This window comes from Maylandia zebra, linkage group LG23, assembly GCF_041146795.1.
Source record: "Maylandia zebra isolate NMK-2024a linkage group LG23, Mzebra_GT3a, whole genome shotgun sequence".
NCBI classification, from domain to species: domain Eukaryota; kingdom Metazoa; phylum Chordata; class Actinopteri; order Cichliformes; family Cichlidae; genus Maylandia; species Maylandia zebra.
In genome coordinates, this window is record NC_135188.1 from 7,516,152 (window position 1) to 7,537,161 (window position 21,010).

General features: G+C 39.5%; 2 protein-coding genes across 5 annotated transcripts; both read left to right on the forward strand.

The window, feature by feature from the left end:
- The first annotated feature begins 592 nt into the window (after positions 1–592).
- On the forward strand, positions 593–4,553 carry LOC101471395 (flavin-containing monooxygenase 5). Its single transcript, XM_004557230.5, has 9 exons — positions 593–801; positions 915–1,080; positions 1,223–1,365; positions 1,467–1,666; positions 2,613–2,748; positions 2,834–3,053; positions 3,149–3,221; positions 3,885–4,137; positions 4,248–4,553. Exons 1-9 carry the CDS (start codon positions 676–678, stop codon positions 4,395–4,397), a joined length of 1,467 nt encoding a protein of 488 aa, XP_004557287.2. The 5' UTR covers positions 593–675; the 3' UTR covers positions 4,398–4,553.
- A 2,460-nt stretch (positions 4,554–7,013) lies between these two features.
- On the forward strand, positions 7,014–19,723 carry LOC101470927 (flavin-containing monooxygenase 5). Of its 4 annotated transcripts, none has more exons than XM_004557227.3 (11): positions 7,014–7,044; positions 13,818–13,956; positions 14,078–14,266; positions 14,363–14,528; positions 14,606–14,748; positions 14,960–15,156; positions 15,743–15,878; positions 15,976–16,195; positions 18,542–18,614; positions 18,798–19,050; positions 19,153–19,723. In XM_004557227.3, the coding sequence occupies exons 2-11, from the start codon at positions 13,825–13,827 to the stop codon at positions 19,297–19,299; spliced, it is 1,656 nt and encodes a 551-aa protein (XP_004557284.2). In that variant the 5' UTR covers positions 7,014–7,044; positions 13,818–13,824; the 3' UTR covers positions 19,300–19,723. The 4 variants fall into 4 exon arrangements, with proteins under 4 accessions (XP_004557284.2, XP_004557285.2, XP_076736459.1 ...); XM_004557228.2 differs by lacking the exon at positions 7,014–7,044 and adding an exon at positions 11,288–11,377; XM_076880344.1 differs by lacking the exon at positions 7,014–7,044 and adding an exon at positions 12,573–12,637.
- The last annotated feature ends 1,287 nt before the right edge of the window (positions 19,724–21,010 follow it).

Sequence of the window (21,010 nt, forward strand, 5' to 3'; positions counted from 1 at the left end):
TTCAGTCATGTAAAACATGGTTAAACCATCAATTGCTCTAAATTGTTGCAGTCACTACTTTAAATCAAGTAAACTAACTGAGGATTATTGGAAAGGGATTGCCACGTGACCGTTTTATCTCGGTCTGGTAAAAATCTCTCGAGCATTTTAAACGAGCTGGAAACTAATTTAAGCTTCATTCTTAAACAGGAAAACTGTTCAGTATTAATACAGTTTTCTATGCATGTTTTCTTTTGTATTTCTTTTTTAACATTAAGATCTTGTCACCTGAATATAGTGCAATTGACGGTTTCCTTGGTTACAAATTTACATTTTCATACTTAATTTCACAAATGTTCAAAATTACAGGTACATTTTCCAACATCTGGTTGCAGGTCCATCATGGTGCACAGAGTAGCAGTGATCGGGGCAGGCCCCTCTGGTCTGACCAGCATAAAGGCTTGTCTGGAAGAAGGCATGGAGCCAACCTGCTTTGAAAGTAGTGACGACATGGGCGGACTGTGGAAATTCAAGGCAAGTCTACATTTAAGAAGACAAACATGTTGACAAGCAAACTGTTCGTGTGAAACTGAGTAAAATTCTTTGTTGTCTTTTAAAACTATTTCTCTGCAGGAAGTTTCGGAGCCCAACAGGGCTAGTATCTACCGGTCACTTACAATCAATATCTCAAAGGAGATGATGTGCTACAGTGACTTCCCCATTCCCTCTGATTATCCCAACTACATGCATCACTCTAAAATCCTGAACTACTTCCGAATGTATGCAGACCACTTTAAACTCCTAAAATACATTCGCTTCCAGGTAATAAAAACAAAGAAGAGTAGAATGAGAGAAAAGCACATTCTTCAAAACTGTTTTGGTGACATTTGGCAGATATCTGAAAACCTGAATCGGCCTACATTGTTATTTTTTAGACCTTAGTGAAAAGTGTGAGAAAAGCACCGGACTATTCTCGCACTGGCAGGTGGGAGGTGTTGACTGAAAAGAGAGATGGACATGAGGAGAGGCATGTCTTTGATGCAGTGATCTGCTGCTCTGGTCACTACACCTACCCTAACCTCCCACTCAAAGATTTCCCAGGTAAAATGTTTTGCATTTATCCTGAAAAGGCTTTGATTAAAATATGGCTGATTTTTAAAAATCAACCCTTAAAAAAATAACTGTCTTGTTTTTATACCTTTGTGTGTTAGTCTTTTCATATGACACCTCTGTTATGTTGCAGGAATTGAGACATTTGAAGGAAAATATCTCCACAGCTGGGACTACAAAGGACCTGAAGACATGTATGGAAAAAGAGTGGTGGTAATCGGAATTGGAAACTCTGGAGGTGACATTGCTGTGGAAACCAGCAGAGTTGCAGAGCAGGTTGAAGAAAGCTTTTTCGTTCTTCTTATCTTCTTTTGATTAGAGATAGAAAAAAAACTCCTTCATGAGTTTTGGTGAATTCTGTCTTTCCCATTCTCCAGGTGTACATGAGCACTCGTCGTGGTGCTTGGATCATCCGGCAAGTTTCCGACAATGGTGTGCCAGTTGACATGAAGTACAACACACGCTTTGTTCATATCCTGTTTCAGCTATTCCCAATCAACTTCTTCAATTGGTTTGGTGAGAAGAAACTCAATGCCATGTATGACCACACCATGTACGCCCTAAAACCCAAACACAGGTAGGTGGTGTCACGCCCACATAGATTTTGACTCAGGCCAAGGTAATGAGATCAATCACAGTGCGTTAGTTCCCTATAATATACACCAATCAGGCATGACATTGTGACCACCTGCCCAATACTGTGTTGGTCCCCCTTTTGTTCCCAAAACAGCCCTTACCTTTTAAGGCGCTGGCTCCACTAGACCCCTGAAGGTGTGCAGTGCTATCTGGCACAAAGATGTTAGCAACAAATCATTTGAGTCCTGTAAACTACAAGGTGGGATCTCTGTAGGTCAGATTTGTTTGTCCCACACATCCCACAGGATTGAGATTTGGGGAACTTGGAGGCCAAGTCAACACCTCAAGCTCATTGTGCTTCTCATATCATTGCTGGACCATTTTTGCTTTGTGGCAAGGCACATTATCCTGCTGAAATAGGCATCAGGGAACACAGTTTCCATGGAAACTGCAACAATGCTTAGGTTGGTGGTACATGTCAAAGTAACTTCTCCATGGATGGCAGGACCCAAGGTTTCCCTTCAGAACAGTACCTACAGCATCACGCTGCCTCCGGCAGCTTTCCTTGTTCCTATAGCGCCATCCTGTTTACAGATGTTCCTCAAGGTAAGCGATGCACACTTAGCCAGCCAGCAACGTGATATAAAAGAAAACATTAACAATACTAATCCCTGCAGACTGGGAACACCCCACATGAGCTGTAATTTTGGAGGTGCTCTGCTCCAGTCATCTGGTCATCACAAACTCTCTCAATCCCCTATGTTTAGCCAATTCTCTGTTTTTAACACATTGAATCTGAGGACAAAATGTTCACTTGCTCCCTTATAAAGAGATAACTGGTGTTACTGACTTCACCTGTCAGTTGTCGTAATGTTATGCCAGATTGGTGTATAACGCTGTGCTGTCAGATGAGGGATTCTGCTTCTCATTAAAATACTCTACTCTAGGCTCTTCAGTCAGATCCCAGTAATCAATGATGACTTACCAATGAAGATTCTGTCCGGGGCAGTCATCATCAAACCAAATGTGAAGGAAATCTGTGGGTGCACTGTGGTGTTTGATGATGGAAGTACTGTGGAAAAGGTCAGAGAAGAGTTTTCTTCAACTTTCTCCAAGATCTTTGTTCAGTGAAGACTTAGTTTAATACCATATTTCTTTGTTGTCACAGGTGGACACTATTGTATTTGCCACAGGGTACAACTATGATTTCCCCTACTTGCCAAAAAACGCCATGTACAAGTCTGGGCACCGTGCGGGTCTGTACAAGCATGTTTTCCCCCCAACCCTAGAGCATCCTACTTTGGCTGTCGTGGGTTTCATTCATGCCCTTGGAGCCATCATGCCTCAGGCTGAAATGCAGGCCCGTTGGGTCACTCGTGTCTTCAAAGGTAAGGTAGTCTGTTATTACTAACAGTTAGCATGCCTAACTGTTAGTTACAAATTAGTTCATTTATATTTACAAATTACCTTTTTTGCTGCCTAGGACATAAAAAACTGCCGTCAAGCCAGTCCATGATCAAGGCTGTTGAAAAAGATACAAAAAATATTGAAAAAAGGTAACTATTTGTCTTATTAAATACTTCAACCTGTCTTTTACCATTGTCCTTTCTCCTGTTATATGTCAGAAGATGCTCTAGCTATAGTGAGATTGGTTAGCAAGGTGCATAGCGAGGTTAGACAGGTGTATTGTCATAATACCTAAACATACAAATGCTCATTAGTCTGAACATGTAAATAAATTAATACTCACATTCTTTTTTCTTTGTAAGCAAACTGTACACATACATAATTTTCATTATCCATGTAATTGCATTTAAAAAGCAAATGGCACCATTTTAAAAAATCCAGTTAGAAATCTGAATTTGAAGCCAGCTGCTTGCATACCCTGACAATTCTAGCATGTGATTTTTTTTTTCCTTTTTTCCTTTTAAAGTTCAGACTGTAAAGGTTGCAGCTGCGTCATACCACATTTTAATCTTACACATTTTATAGCCATTAAAAGGTGTTTAATTTTAGACTTTTAATATTGCAATGATCAAGAACACTTAGCATTGGAATTTTTAGACTCTGGAAGCAATCATAATATCAAACCTAAGTATAAACAAGGAATGCTTTATTCTAGCATATCTATTCTGCGCTATACTCTTATATCTTATACTTCTATACCATGTTAGTGCCACTTTAGAATAATACTATTCTTTATATTATTCTCTCCACAGTTACATTGTTTCAAAGCTGACCCCACTGCAGGTGGACTTTGTTTCCTACATGGATGAAATAGCTGGAGAGATTGGTGTAAGGCCAAGCCTCCTCTGGCTCTTCTTCACAGACTACCCCTTGTTCAAGAGGGTTCTCTGGGGGCCCGTTACCGCCTACCAGTACCGGCTGATGGGACCAGGGAAATGGGAGGGAGCCCACAGGGCAATCTTTACCCAGTTTGATCGCATGTTCCAGCCTCTAAAAACCAGAAAGGTTTGATGTTACACTTTTTCTTCTGCAGTCTTCTTTGTTACTGTTGTGCATGATTTTAACATGAAGTAAAAATCATCACCACCCCCACCCCCACCCCCACCCCCCCGTAGCTGGAACCAGAACAGCCCTCCACTGCTCGTCGACTGGTTAAAATGAGCTTGACTGTCATGGTTGGAGGAGCTGCTATCTACTACTTTCATACTCGCAAGCCAGATGTCATCCCCACACTGCTGTCCAACATGCGTCCACAAAGAGTCTGATCAAGCTTCAGGGTCCAACAATGAGCAGAGGACTCTGAAACACACCAAATGAAATAAAGAAAAACACAAATTCTACTATTTCTGTAGTTCTTTAAAATATTTAGTTCACTATACTCCTGTTTGGAATTATTGAGCGATTAAAAAGGTGTCTGCTGATTTGTGTGTTATTCTATTTTTCATATGTGTGGTTATTTTAATGCATAGATTTAAAGCAACATTTTTTCTTTAAAAAACCCAGAAACATTTAGTTATAACACATTTAAAGTGCATTCCTTGCAGTACAGGAACTTAGGCTGACAGTGGATAGAAATGAATAAGTTCATACCAATGCAGATGACAGATTTTTTAAAATTATATTATTATTCTTTATTCTTTCTTTTATTGACAGATTTTCTGGATTGTTGAATCTCAACCAGGAAAACAGTTAGAAAAAGGTCTTATTCACATCACATTTTAAGTTATAACTGTAGAGTGTGAGTCCGGTGTGGATAAAGTAGTGTATGATCTGAATGGTATCTTGCTCTACTCAAACAAAAAAGGGTATCTTCTGAGAAGAAAATGCAAAATCATTTCCTGATTCCCAAGTTCCTAATGTTGCAAAATGACTGGTGGCTTGTGTCAGCCAAACACTTTTATTGTGATAATAATGAAATAATGAAAATAACTATTCAAAATATGAAAAGGCATATCTGCTGATTTAAGAACTTCTGGAAATTACAGCTGTATACAGTACAGCTAGTATGACTAAGTCATTTATTAATGTATATATTTCCACCTCTGAGTAGCTCCCTATAGCACAGGTGTCAAACTCCAGGCCCCGACGGCCGGTGTCCTGCAGGTTTTAGATGTGTCCTTGATCCAACACAGCTGATTCAAATGACTAAATCACCTCCTCAACATATCTTGAAGTTCTCCAGAGGCCTGGTAATGAACTAATCATTTGATTCAGGTGTGTTGACCCAGAGTGATATCTAAAACCTGCAGGACACTGGCCCTCAAGTCCTGGAGTTTGACACCCCTGCCCTATAGTAAAAACATGGTGTCAAAGAAAAAAAACACCTCTGGTTTTTAACTTGGGAACTACTGCAGGCCAAAATACCAGTTAGACCAGACAGTGACTGATCCTGTAAAGGAAAATGTTTCTTTAAAAAAAAAAAGGGGGGGGGGGGGGGTTTATAAACCCGTTCAACCCCCTTTGCCGTCATTTGATACCTTTCCATGCATTTCAACACACTGAACCTTTTTTAGCCAAACAAAACTGTACAGATGGAAATCAAGCCAATTATTCACACTCCCCAGCATGTTCGTACATACAGAAAAAAGCACACTGTATCTATTGAAATATTTTTTTAGCCAAAAAACAATAATAAAAGCAGGTTTGCTTTGCATTTCAGTTTGTTACTACCCTCCTGACTAAACCTGAAAACCATAAAGAAAAGATTTTAACATGAAGAACACAGAAGTGTGTTCCAGACTGTCCCAGAATTCAAAGCTTTTATTGCTTAAGATTAATTATTGTTTCATTTATTTATACGTATAGTATTGGTGGAATGTCTCCGTTAACAACTACAATCTAACGAGTGGACCTTGTTTTGTTGTTTTGCATTATGCTTAACTTAATCTGAACATTAGATTTCGTTTCACTGCCAGAGTGGAAATTTCCATCAGGCTGGGCAAAGTCTGTTTCTCTCTGTCAGTGTTACTTTTCTGTCCTTTTTCCCTCTGTATTATCTCTCCACTACCTTGTATGCTCTCTTTGATTTTCTGATATGCGGCTTATTCTTCTTTTTTTTTCGTCACTATTCTGCAACTCAAATGTACATTTTTTTGGTTGTTGTTTTTTTTTTTTACACCCAACTCAGAGAAGCAACAAAGTGGGCACTGGGGGCATTTTTTGAACCCATGAACCTCTTGACCCCAATTTTAACTGATTTATGGCTTCTAGTAGCCATTCATAATTACACAATGAGTTTGCAAGCCATCTGTGATCTATGTCCAGGCTGGGCACACAGTCAGGGAGGCAGCTGGCTATCAATCATTTACCTATTTTGCGGCATGCGCACACATTCACGCACTACAAAGAGCATCTCTTACAGTTGTTTATTAGCCTCTGCTCAAACACACCACCTACTGTAAAGCAAAGAATATTTGTTTTACAACTAGATCCAGTTTTTGTTACCTTTTTATAAAAGTCATCTAACAACATGCTAAATTAACAGTCCGATTAGCTTTACTTCCCTAATGAGCTTATGCCTGTCCACAGCTACAAAGGACTCTGGGTTGGCTGCCAATTACACCCATGAGGTGAGAACTGCTTTATTAAATCATCCGAGCTAAGACCGCCCCCATTTCCAGTACATGCTACAGGAATATATTATTACTATTTTTTCTGTATGTTTCTTTGAAAGAAAAAACAACTTAAATTCTTTTTTTTTCTTCAATATTCAAATAAAATGCATCTATATACATGACGCATACCACGTCCTTTCTAATCGATCTTAGAAGAACATTTGGTCTTTTCATCCCTATGTTGGGGAGGGGGAAGCCTGTCATTGGTCGCTGTCTCAGTGGGGCTATAAAAGTCGGTGCTCTGATGATTCTCTTTCCTCTTTCCAGACACAGAGCCAACAAACATACCAGGATCAAGGTAAGAAAGAAACCTGGCGTCCTTCAGTTTTGTTTCCCTACACACTCTGACACACATGCACACACATTTTTTGGGATAGCACAAGTAAATTTATCATTTCTAATCCCTGAATTTTCTGCATTTTCAGGGGCTGATTCCCACATGTGCACATAAAAAATAATTGCATGACAGTCGAGGCTGAAAAATTATACAAAGTGACTACCCAAAAAAGAATATTTGCATTTTCATTCTTGCATTTCTGTGCTGTGCACGGTTGCGATAAAGAAATAATCTGTAAAATGCATAACTGCAGAGATGAAAGTGAAAAGTACAGAATAGGTTTGACATCCAAAGCAAGCTTGTAAAAGCAAAGTATCAACAGGCTGCAAAAATATGACTGCAGAGCAAATTAGCTGAGCAAACTACATCCAAAGGGTCATTCCAAAGTTTCAGTGCTATTACAGCAAAATCACCTTTGGCCTTCATTCAAGTTCTAGGAACTGACAAAGTTTTATGACAGAAGTGGGGACTAAGGGTTGCTGTGCTGTGCAGTATCCTGGGAATCCAGAAATATAAATGAAGCTAAACCCATTAGTGCTTACTGTGTAATCAGCAAAATGCTGGGAACAGTTTGTTCTGCTATTTGTACTGTAAAGCACCTAAATGACACATGAAGTTTGTTTTTTTTAAACTAAATAATGATTTATTTGTATTCCACTTGGAGCTAACCCCCATTTTCCACTCAATAGCAGTATGCTCACACTTAACTAGTGGCAAAACTATTGTATTTCTAAATAAAACATTATATAGCAGTTTCTCATGACCACCATATTTACATGTCATAGTGCAGCATGTGACAAATGTAAACAGCTAACACTGTGCACTTCTTAAAGCATGGAAACAATCAAGGGGGATTCACTTCTTGTCTTTTTGGCAAAACATTGCAGTAGTGAGTTGCTGCATGTTAGATATATCAGTCTGAAAAAGTGTGATTATTTCAACAGATAATTTTACTGTATAAGTAGAATGAACCAATATTAGGTGATGGAGAAATGACTATTGTTATATATATATATATATATATATATATATATATATATATATATATATATATATATATATATACATATATACATACATATATATATACATACATATATATATATATATATATATACATACATACATACATACATACATACATACATACATACATATATATATATATATATATATATATATATATATATATATATATATATATATATATATATATATATATATATATATATATATATGCTTCCTAACCTGATGGTGTATCCAAAAACATGGAAAAGCTGAGGGAATTTAGATCAAAGTCTATCTAGTTAAATGTTTCTGTGGCTCGATTGGCTTGTGGGTTTTGTAGGTAAGCTATTATTTAAGTCGATGGTGTCTGAGGTGGAATGAGATATTTTTAGATGTGTTAGGCTATTTACATTTTTATATTGCTTTTTAGCTACCCTAACTTTCACAGGAGGCTTCTTTTTTTCCCCCCAGGCCATCTACCCATTCATTTTCTGCTGCTTATAGAGATTAGGGTTGCAGGGGCAGGAGTCTAAGTAGAGAAGCCACTTCCTCCAGTTTCCCCACGGGGATACCGAGATATTCCCCGGCCAGCTGGGATATAAAATTTCTCCAGCATTTCCTGGTCTCCTCTTTTGGTCATTACCCAGAGCTCATAGCCCTAAGTGAGGGTGAAAAAAGTACAGACATTCTGTGCTTAAGCAGAAGTGCAGATACTAGTGTTGTAAAGTACTCTAGTAAAAGTTCAAAAACAAATTCAAATTCTTTACTCAAGTGAAAAAGTACAGGTTATGAAATGTACTCAGAGTAAGAAAGTAAAAAGTAGCTCTTTGGAGGAAGTTCCACCAGATATTTTTGTTTAAAGCTAATTGAACCTTGTGCTATATTCATGTAATAATAAAGTATTATCAGTAGGGGAATGCAATTTTTTATTTCAGTCCAAATATTAATTCTAATAAATGTATTCAATTTGAATCTGGTAAGTAGAGCATGAGCAGAGAAAAAAAGGAAGGGAGATTCAGCCTGTGGGGAAACCTAAAATCAGTTTTGGAAGCACCTCTTGGATTATTCCTCAGATGTCCAGCACATGCAGTCTGGCGGTGGAATTCAAAATGGGGAAAATGTGGAAAGAGTAGGGACTCATAGGGAAGTAGAGGAGCAGAGAACTATAATGGAATCTAAAGAAACGGAAGTGGAACCATTTATCCCTGTCAATGGTGCTTATAAGCCTCAGAACCACTCACAGTCTTTGCTTGTCTACAAGTTAGCACACAGCTCTCCGTGACTGCCCAGCCACAGCAGCTTAGCCAATCCTGGCACAAAGATTTGAAAATCTCAGGTCAGTTCGATGAACCAGGCCAGAAAGATACATTGACATTTTCCCACCTTGCTTATCAGATTTAAAATGGACTGAAAAGGGGTTATAATGAAATCAGCTGTTTGGCCAGTTAAAGAAATTAAGTGGAGTGGCTGGGTCTCAGACAACATTCTATCAGCCAATGGGGAATGGTCAGGTGGAAAGGATGAACGGGACACTGGTGCAAAAGCTTAAGACACTGACTCACACAGAAATCAAACTGGAAGGAGCCCCTAAACAAGCTGGTGTATGACTACAACTATAAACAATTGTGATGTGACCTGTTATTTACCATTCTATATTCTCCATGGGAGATCACCCAGACTTCCAATTGATATGTTTTTGGGCTGCACTCTAAGTCAGCGTTCAATGATCAACATGAGTATGTAGAGAAATGGAAGGAAGGTATAGAGGAAGTCTATGGCATTGCCAAACAAAATGCTCAAAAGGCTGCTGAAAGGAGTAAGAAGTACTATAACACAAAAGAAGTTCAGTGCTGCAACCCGGTGAACATGTCTTGATTAAGAATCTGACACCCAGGGGAAGACCAGCCAATCTGTTCCTGGGAGAACATAGTTCACATAGTAGTGAGCCCAGTGGGTTCTGACCTGCCAATCTATGAAGTGAAACCAGAAAGGGGAAAAGGACGCTCCAAAGGCCTGCACAGAAACTTCTTAATGCCCTGTGATCAATCGCCTGTTGACACAACTGGAGCCCCCCAGAAGGGACCAAAGAAAACAGGAAAGGAGGCACCGGCCTGAAACGCAAATTCAGGAATCTGAGGAAGACAGTGGAGATGAGTATGAGCTACATTAATAAGCACTCCAAGCTTCCACCCTGTCAATGGAAAGAAACGGCCTTCTTGGTCAATCAGAGATGGATATTGTACATAACTGCACACCAGCAGGAGGAAAATTAGAAAAGCCAGTTTTCGTAGTTTTCGAGTTCAGTGAGCCTAGTGAAAATCTGGACATAAACTTACATGCTTAAAACTTGCCTGATGGGAACCTACCGCATGCATCCCTATCCTCAAATGCAGTGGCTGAACCTGAAAAGGCACCTGCCACAGAGAGCAAGAGAGGCACCCAGCAAGATGCATGACCTATGATAAGGGCAGCATTCCTTCCTTTTACAGTGTCCAGCCAGTATCCGTGTTGTTACCTGTGTGTCACGCTCCATTTCTCGTCCCATGGCTGCTACCCCTGCAGCCATACTTTCAGCCCTCCTTCATGTATGGACTCATGCAAGTCTGTGTGCAGACTGTTGCCATGAATAATTCATAGACTGTTCACAAACACCATTGCCATGGGCACTGAAAATGCTGTCTGCATAGTTAATTGCTCTTAATAACTCGTGGACTTTCCAAAGAATACCCATAGACTGTTTATGTGGTACTCTGTTACCAATTATGGATTGTGGTCTGTGTCTTTAAACTGTGACCCCTGACCTTTGTTCGTGTGCAAGCTGGCAGAACAAGAGCTTCAGTGTCAATTTCATGAGAGACTAGTAAAAAAAAAAGAGAGCGAGAGAAAGTAGAAACATTTGTGAGAAGATTTTGCAATTGTTTAATGTCGAGACAGCATCTATTTTGTTGGGAAGCGTGCAAGAAGATAAAATAACAACAAATTTTAACACATTTTTTAATAAAAACAGTATTAATATTCTGTGATTTATCTAAGGAGGTTACACAGGTATAGGACATGTTTTATAAGATACGTTTGAGAATTATTTTTAAAGTAAACTTTGTTTATTTCCTCCCTTACTGTTAAATATTAAGTGTTATCTGTGATCTACGAAGTGGTCTGAATCGGGTCACTTGAGATTGATTGCTTTTGTCTCCACCCATTTAGCTGGGGGAAATCCTCATTCGAGTAAAAGTTCTCAGTGAGGAAGCACCAGCTTGTCACTTTTGTGGTTATTTCTCCCTTGCAGGTATGCTTACAGTGTTGAGTGTTACTAAAATGAGTTATGGAGGGGAAAAAAGGTGCATGTTAATACTATTCCAAGTATGAAAAGAATATGTATATTAGTTAGAAAGTTTTGCAATGTGTGAGCAAACTCCCAGCAATGGGTTAAATACAGCCTGTGATAGAGCTGTAATGTACGAGTGTAAACCCATTAATCTAGTTAATTCTAAATTGTTTATATATTTGAGATATATCATTTGAGTAAAAGTTTTCAGTGAGGAAACACCCGCTTGTTACATTTGGGATCATTCAGGGGTGTAACATGAGACCCAAGCTTTTTACTCTCAGATTCCACAAAGGGTGGGTCAAGAGTGTCATGGGGGTTGGAATCTGAAAGAAGCCTTCTGCCTTTCTTGGCAAAGAATACAGAAAGAAGTGAGTTCTCGCCAGAAATGAGGCAACTGTTGTTAGCTGGCTCTATATAAATGAAATAAAATTAAAATGATTTGAACTGGAAGCTAACTGACAAAACAAGCAGAAGCTGGATTTAGTTTGGGAGGAAAAAGGAAGAAAAAAAGAAGAAAATTAATTATATCTGGAAACTGTGTGCGAGCGTGGGAACACAGAAAACAGAGATCTCAAGCGGGCAGGTCCCAAGGATTTAGGATAGGGTAAGACAAATGGGACCTGTGGAGAGTGCCAAGCCAGACAGGAGTTTGGCAACATAGATAAATTCCTTGTGGAGACTGGTCATGTGGCCAATGGTGGAGGCTGAGATGGTTGTATCATTTGCAGGGGTAGATGATTTATACATGAATGAGACACAAGTGAGAATAATCCAAATAATTCCAAAGGAGCAAGTAAAAGTAATGCAAGATACTCAGGAACTAACCAAAACATGGAGACTAGACTTTCACTGGACATAGAGGCAGGTAATCAGGCATTAACAGAAAGACAAGAGGGAGCTGAAATCACTGCAAACAATAAAAATCAAGACATAAACCAGAACACACAATCTTAAAATCAGACTCATCACTTAAATATCCATCAAGGAAAACAGAAACAGATTCAATTATATCAAAAGAAATAACACAAAACTGCTGGAAAAACTAGATGAATCAAAACAGGAATCCAGATACTAGGGAAAAAACTACAGATACTAGGGAAAAAACACTCAAAACTCAAACACCACAAAATAGCCAAGGACTGAAACATTGGGGGCATTTGAATACTGCAAAGTCTGTTTGCCAAATTTCAGAGAGCTAAAGATAAAAAAGAACATAAGGTTGGTAATCTGCTTCTCAAGGGTTCGAATCTGCAGCATGTTTACTTACAAAAGAAAGAGAGAAGCCAAAGCATAGATACTGAGTCAAACCTATCAATGCCTCCAAACACAAAAATCGATTGGTCTGATAAGGAAATGCTGACATTTGTGTTTCAAAGCAAATACTTTATAAAAATGTGCAGAAGCCCCTGGTCACGTAGAGTGTTTGGAGTGCCTGTGTCTCACTCTTCATATGTTTAGATTTTCGCCTTTCTTCAACATGAAAACAAACATGATGAAAAGACATTTTATGTGGTTTATAGACTGCCTGTGCAAATTAGATCAATATTCAGATTGATTCTTGCCTGAACTTTTACGTAAGTGTTATTTTCATGTAAGATATATTTTAAGTGTACAAAGAGCAGGTAAGGTCAAACTACTGTTTTTGCTTTTCAAACTATTTTTTAAAGACACTTATTGAACTTATTGATCAACAAGAACTCTCTCGTAATATCTTTCCTGACATTTATCCCCCTCGTTTTCAGGACCTATATTTTAAGTTATATTTTAATCAAGGTATTCCATTTACACGGCACACAGTTTTGCATTCTTCTTTACATTCTTAATGGTTCTAAATAGCGTCATAAAAGCAATGCAGAAACGATCTTCTTAAGAGTATTTCTTAACTTATTGACTTGTTTTGGGACTTTTGAGCTGATCAATCATCAGCCTTTCATGTTTGCGTGTTTGTTAAAATCTGACTGAGTATTTAAACTGGAGGACAGGATCACTCATTTCATCTCGCTCTATACAGAAGAGGTAAGGCTGACACAGGGCTCGTGTTTATGGTAATATGACTTTTAAATGCAATCGGTTACAGACTGTAAGATATGCTCTAAGACGTACGGCTTCATTATCTGTGTAATCTATCTGTAACAGGAGTTATCTGACTTTCGTAAAATTTTAAATGTGTAGAGTTACATGAATATTACGGCAAGTAAATGTGCAACTGTATAAGCAATGCAATACATGTTGCAATGGAAACAACCAATAAGGTTTCCCTTTTTCTTTACAAAAGCTTTCGGTATTGAGTTTCACTGCAACTTTGTCTCTTCCTGTACGATATCGTACTATACGGTGTCTTGTTTAACTTTAATTTTCCCTTTTTTCTCCTTTGATAAATATTTTTCTCCTGTTGCAGATCCATCATGGTTCACAAAGTAGCAGTGATCGGGGCAGGACCCTGTGGTCTGACCAGCGTAAAGGCTTGTCTGGATGAGGGCATGGAGCCAACCTGCTTTGAAAGCAGTGATGACATGGGCGGACTGTGGAAATTCAAGGCAAGACTTTAGTCTAGAGAAAGATTCACTACTGACTGTGACTATTTTTCATATAAAATTTAATGTACAATTTTAAACTATTATTTCTTAACATCTGTTGTCTGGAACGTCTTCTCTGCAGGAAGTGTCAGAACCAAACAGAGCTAGTATCTATCGTTCCCTTACTATCAATGTGTGGAAGGAGATGATGTGCTACAGTGACTACCCAATCCCTGCAGACTACCCCAACTACATGCACCACTCTAAAATCTTGAACTACTTCAGAATGTATGCAGACCACTTTAAACTACTGCAATACATTCGCTTCCAGGTAGCAAGATAGAAAGAAGAGCGATCAATTTTATTATACCCTATATTAATATTTATATGTATAAACTGACCTGCTATTATATTTATTGTATCTTAGACCAAAGTCAAGAGTGTGAAACAGAGACCGGACTTTTCTCGCACTGGTCAGTGGGATGTGGTGACTGAGACTAGAGATGGATACGAGGAGAACCACATTTTTGATGCCATTATCTGCTGCACTGGTCACTTCAACTATCCTAACCTGCCACTCAAAGACTTCCCAGGTGAGTGAATATCTGTACCACCACATGATAAATGTTAAAACATGACTGTATAAAAATTCCACTCTGTTGTCTGAAAGGAATTGAGACATTTGAAGGAAAATACTCCCATAGCTGGGACTACAAGGGGCCTGAAGACATGCATGGGAAGAGAGTTGTGGTCATCGGCATCGGCAACTCAGGAGGTGACATCGCGGTGGAGGGCAGCAGAGTTGCAGAGCAGGTTGGTAGTGCTCTCTAAGTGCTCAGCTTTCTTCCTAACATTTTAGTGTCCCTTTTTTTGTCTGATAGTGTGCCAATTTGATGTGCCTTTTGCATCCTCATTCCTCAAGCTTTACCTCCTAAAATAAAGAGTACAAGGATGCCCTTCATCCCGTGAGATAAGACAATTTCACGTTAGTGTTACTTCTTTCTTTCTGTGTCTTGTCTTACAGATGTATCTGAGCACTCGTAGTGGTGCTTGGGTCATTCGTCAGGTTTCTGACAATGGTCTTCCAGTGGACAGGTTCAACACACGCTTTGTCCATATCATGTTCAGGCTGTTGCCAATGAGATTTCTCAACTGGCTTGGTGAGAAAAAGCTCAACTCCATGTATGATCACGCCATGTATGGCCTCAAACCCAAACACAGGTGGGATATGTAAATTCTTCCCTAACGCCACGGTTTCGCTGGATGCAATCTATCACATATAAGCTGATTGTCTCATCTTGTTTGCTAAACTGTTCACCATACCAAAATTGTCCATAGACTGTGTATCTGCTAGGAAGTGAACACTATTTAAATCATAATTTGTCTATTGGGCATGTGGGCAATCGTGGCTCAAGAGTTGGGAGTTTGCCTCGTAATCGGAAGGCTGCCGGTTCGAGACCCGGCTTGGACAGTCTCGGTCGTTGTGTCCTTGGGCAAGATACTTCACCCGTTGCCTACTGGTGGTGGTCAGAGGGCCCGGTGGCGCCAGTGTCCGGCAGCCTCGCCTCTGTCAGTGCGCCCCAGGGTGGCTGTAGCTACAATGTAGCTTGCCATCACCAGTGGGTGAATGTGTGTATGAATAGGTGAATGACTGGATGTGTAAAGCGCTTTGGGGTCCTTAGGGACTAGTAAAGCGCTATATAAATGCAGGGCATTTACCATGTAGTTTACCACGTAGTTATCAGAATATATTATTATATATGAATTTTACATGTCTGTCTTTCCTCTGCTGCCCTCACCTCATCAGGCTCTTCAGCCAGATCCCAGTGATCAATGACGATCTGCCCTTCCGGATTTTGTCTGGGTCGGTCATCGTCAAACCAAACATAAAAGAGATCCGTGGTTCCACTGTGGTGTTTGATGATGGCAGTACTGCAGAAAATGTCAGAGAACCAAATTATCTGATGTGCTTTAAATATTCCAGTTCTTAATGTCATTAAAAACAATTTCAGCTCTTCTTTCTTGTCCTCTTTATTACAGGTGGACCTGATTGTGTTTGCCACAGGATATAACTACGATTTCCCCTACTTGCCAAAAAATGCCATATACAAGTCTGGGCACCGTATTGGACTGTACAAACATGTTTTTCCTCCAATCCTAGAGCAGCCTACCCTAGCTATTGTGGGTTTTATCCATTCTGACGGAGCCATCATGCCTCAAGCTGAAATGCAGGCCCGTTTTGTCACTCGTGTCTTCAAAGGTGAGGAATTTCCAATAAAAGAAAATTTTAAAACTGAGGTGAAATAAAATCTTTTACAGTTAAATATCAAATACATTGCATTTTACTAATGATTGTCGCTGGTCACTGTGTTGTCTTCGTAGCGCTTGTTAAAAATAACACAGCATCCACTTATGATTGCGAGCTACCGCTCCAAACATTTTATTAACATCCTTATACCACACCACAGACCAGTCTTCTTTTATGCGCTCTCCCTGGAGGCATTCATGACCTCCTCAATACAGGTTCTGAAACAACTTCACTTTTCTTCACAGTCTCATGACCATCTAGTAGTTTCAAATCAGACACCGTCTCTGCATGTGACACATAAGCATTTTCATCTTCCTCACCACATTGTTCCTCCCTTAATGTCTCTTTAGTCTTCAGTAAGTTGCGACGGTTCCTTCTGAGCACATGACCTTCTTCAGTTCTTACATCATATAATCTTGGACCTGCTTCCTGAAGAACAATGGCTTTCCTGTTCCATGCATTCTGATCTTGGATTCTCACTACATCATCCTTTGCAAGCAATCCAAGTGCTCTTGTTCCCTTGTCCCTTGTCCCTGTGGATGTTGAGGACTTGATGTGACATGTTTAAAGCCACATTCTCTTGCGAAATTCTGCCATTCTTTGCAATTATAGCAAGGACCATTGTCACTAATGACAGTTTCTGGTATTCCATGCCTGGCAAAGATGGACTTCACATGTGTGATCACATTATTAGCAGTTGTACTTGTAAGTAGAGCAATCTCAGGAAAGTTAGAGTAATAATCTATAACCAACAGATAGTCTTTCCCATTAAAATGAAATAAATCTGTTCCTACTTTCCTCCACGGTGCTGTAGGACGTTCAGGAATCATCATGGGTTCTCTTGCCTGTCTGCTCTGAAACTTCTTACATGTTTCACACTTTCCGATCATGTTCTCAATGTCTTTATTAATACCAGGCTAGTACACAGTATCTCTAGCCGTCCTTTTACACTTTTCTATTCCCAGGTGTCCCTCATGTATTCTTTGAAGTATCACCTGTCTCAGACTATGTGGTATCACGATCCTATTGCCTCTCAACAGCAGTCCATTTACCACGCTAAGCTCTGATCTAACATGATAATACTTTGAACAGGACCCTTTGGGTCAGTCTCCTTGGATATTTTCCATCACTGTTTGCAGCTCCCTCTCTGCAGCTGTCTCCTCACATACTTGTTTTATCTTTGCGTCAGACACTGGCAGAGACTCCACTATCATATTAACATGATCATCTACTTCTTTCTCAGTGGAGCTTGCTTGACACACCTGTGATGCTCGTGACAGTGCATCTGCTAAAGCTAAATACTTGCCTGGTGTGTATATCAAGTCAAAACTATACCTCTGCAGTTTCATCATGAGACGCTGAATCCTCGGCGACATCTCATTCAGATTTTTCTTAATGACTGACACAAGAGGACAATGATCTGTCTCAACTGTAAAGGTAGGAAGACCATAAACATAACAGTGAAAAATATCAAGTCTATATGCCAGCCCAAGACATTCTTTCTCAATCTGAGCATATTTGGTTTCAGCCTTAGTCATGGATCTAGAAGCATAAACAATTGGTTTCCAGCTCCCCTCTTCAGCTTGAGGTAAAACAGCTCCAAGCCCATTCTTTGAGGCATCTGTTGAGATTTTCAGACTCTTAGTTGGATCATAATATGCAAGCACTGGGCACGTTGTCAGTGTGGTCTTTAAATCATTCCATTCTTGTTCATGCCTCGCTGTCCATTTAAATTCCATGGAATCACGAAGTAACTCCCTTAGTGCTGATGTTCTCACTGACAAGTTAGGTATGAATTTTCCAACAAAGTTGATCATTCCCATCACTCTGAGCACACCTCTCTTATCTGTTGGGTGTGGTATGGTTGCAATGGCTTTTATTTTTCTTTCATCTGGCTCAAGACCTCCAGCAGAGAATTTGTCTCCCAAAAATGTTATTTCCTTTACACCAAAATGACATTGCTTCTGGTGGCTTCAAATTTCCATCTCAAACAGAACTTTGAACTGCTATCGCTTCCACAGTCTCGCTTTTACTCCTGGTACCATTTGTTGTCTTCATAGCGCTTGTTAAAAATAACACAGCATGCACTTATGCTTTGCGAGCTACCGCTCCAAAACATTTTATTAACATCCTTATGCCACGCCACAGACTAGTCTTCTTTTATGTGCTACCCCTGGAGGCATTCATGAGCTTTCTTAAATACAGTGCCCCCTGCTGGTAAACCTTATCATTACATCAACATCTACATATCAACACAGTCACTATCTTTACTCTTGCTTTCTCTCTTTTGCTCTTCAGGACATAAGAAACTGCCCTCAAACCAGGCCATGATCAAAGCTGTTGAGAATGACACCAAGAAGATTGCAAAAAAGTATTTAAAAACTAATTTTCCCCTCTTAGATTTAGTAATAATAAGAATATTTTTTGCAAATCATTTACCAAAAAAGTGAAGAAATCATTTAAACCTTTCAACCCTTCCTTGTTTAAAACTAGGTGTGTGGGTCTAATATTCTATTGGTTAACTTATTTGTTTTTTGACTTATCCTCTTTACAGCTACGTTGTGTCAAAGTTAACACCTCTGCAGGTGGACTTTGTTGAGCACATGGACGACTTAGCAAAGGACATTGGAGTGCAACCAAATCTCCTCTGGCTCTTCCTCACAGACTTCCCTCTATTTAAGAAAGTTCTGTGGGGGCCTGTTACAGCCTACCAGTACCGGTTGATGGGACCAGGAAAATGGGAGGGGGCACGCAAGGCAATCTTCACTCAGTATGACCGCATGTACCAACCTCTAAAAACTAGACAGGTCTGAAAAAAGCGTTTATTTTGCATACTCTGAGTTTTGCTGTATGCACCAGTCAGCCAATCAAAGATGCATTCTTATAATCTTTTCATATGTCTCCTCCAGCTGAATGCACAACAGAGTTCAACGACAGGTTTCCTGATCAAGCTTAGCTTGACATTCATGGCTGGAGGAGCTGCAATCTACTACATCCACCGCAACCCAACCACCATCTCCACCCTCGTGTCCAAGCTGCGTCCACAATCAGTCTGATTGAATGAGAAACCCAGCACCAGTATCTCATCTTGCACCTCCTTTGATACTTAGGGTTTCAAAATAATTTGAGAAATAACAGTGAAGCTATTAAGAGACAATACCAGTCACTAATTCCCATAGTTAGTAACACCACACTGAAAACAATGACAGAGGCTTGACTTGGATTTTGACATGTTGCATAAAATACCATCGTAAGAAGATCTGTTAATGTCATATACTGACTCATTTAAGTACTGTAACCATTTCTAGGGTAACATATAATTAGGATCCTATGATTACTTATTTCTTTGATATGCTAAGAGGTTATACACTGTAAGATATTACAGCAGATTATCATGTTTTCTGTCAGCAGTATATTACATTATTAAAGACTTTAAAAGCTGTACTGAATAATTTATAAATATTCAGTATGTGCTCCGAATTGTTTGTTTTATTTATTAATTTATACGTTCTGTTTTTGATGTCTCTTGGCCTGTTGTATGAGGTTTAACAATATCAGTCTCTGTGAATCTGTTCACTTAACTTCTTATCAAATACAAGGTCAAGGGGTCATCGACACACTTGGTGTATGTGAGACAATGAAATAAGATAAACTTCTGTCAGTGCGTCCCAGGGTGGCTGTGGCTACAATGTAGCTTGCCATCACCAGTGTGTGAATGTGTGTGTGAATGGGTGGATGACTGAATGTGTAAAGCGCTTTGGGGTCAATAGGGACTAGTAAGGCGCTATACAAATATCGCGATGGGCGTAGCTCAAGAGTTGGGAGTTCGCCTTGTAATTGGGAGGCTTCCGGTTTGAGCCCCGGCTTGGACAGTCACTGTGTCCTTGGGCAAGACACTTCACCCGTTGCCTACTGGTGGTGGTCAGAGGGCCTGGCGGTGCCAGTGTCCGGCAGCCTCGCCTCTGTCAGTGTGCCCCAGGGTGGCTGTGGCTACAATGTAGCTTGCCATCACCAGTGTGTGAATGGGTGGATGAATGGGTGAATGACTGGATGTGTAAAGCGCTTTGGGGTCCCTAGGGACTAGTAAAGCGCTATACAAATACTTACCATTTACCATATAAAAGATGTGGTCAAATCATTGTAATTTTGTCATTAAACTACCTCAGAGCTGTTTGACTGAGAGAAGGCAAAAATACTTTTAACTAATATTTAACTAATATTGATGACCTTTATTACATTTTCTGTTAGTTATCTAAAAGATATAGTTTGGAAAATATTTTAGAAGTCCCTGTCCATGAATGTTGTTTTCTGCTAGAGAAAGTAGTTAAAAAAAAATAAAAGACCAATGATAAGTTTATTTATTACACTGTCAGAATCAGAAAGACATATCTTCATTGATACGAAGACATGTCTTTTACATTCTGCCCACTGGAGGCGTTGTTCTACAGCGCAGTCATGACTGTTGCAGGGACAAACACAAACATCTGCAGGTGCAATATCAAACTGTAATCTGGGTATAGTTTTACAAGGATGATGATTTTGTTAATAACTCTGTAAGTGATTATGGTTTTTGTAATTGTTTCAACTGTTTACACCTTTGGACAGTGTTGGGGAGTAACAGAATACATGTACCGCCGTTACGTATTTAAAATAAAAAGTATGAGTAACTGTATTCCGTTACAGTTACCGTTTAAAAAGGTGGTATTTAGAATACAGTTACTTTGTTGAAATAAATGGATTACTTTATTATTTTCCTGTTTCATATTG

Coding starts and splice junctions, on each gene's coding strand:
- LOC101470927 (XM_004557227.3), top strand. CDS start 13,825: ATGGTTCACAAAGTAGCAGTGATCGGGGCAGGACCCTGTGGTCTGACC. Junction 15,879..15,975: donor ATGGCAGTACTGCAGAAAAT/GTCAGAGAACCA, acceptor TCTTTATTACAG/GTGGACCTGATTGTGTTTGC. Junction 19,051..19,152: donor AACCTCTAAAAACTAGACAG/GTCTGAAAAAAG, acceptor TGTCTCCTCCAG/CTGAATGCACAACAGAGTTC.
- LOC101471395 (XM_004557230.5), top strand. CDS start 676: ATGATGTGCTACAGTGACTTCCCCATTCCCTCTGATTATCCCAACTAC. Junction 1,366..1,466: donor CCAGCAGAGTTGCAGAGCAG/GTTGAAGAAAGC, acceptor CCCATTCTCCAG/GTGTACATGAGCACTCGTCG. Junction 2,749..2,833: donor ATGGAAGTACTGTGGAAAAG/GTCAGAGAAGAG, acceptor TTGTTGTCACAG/GTGGACACTATTGTATTTGC.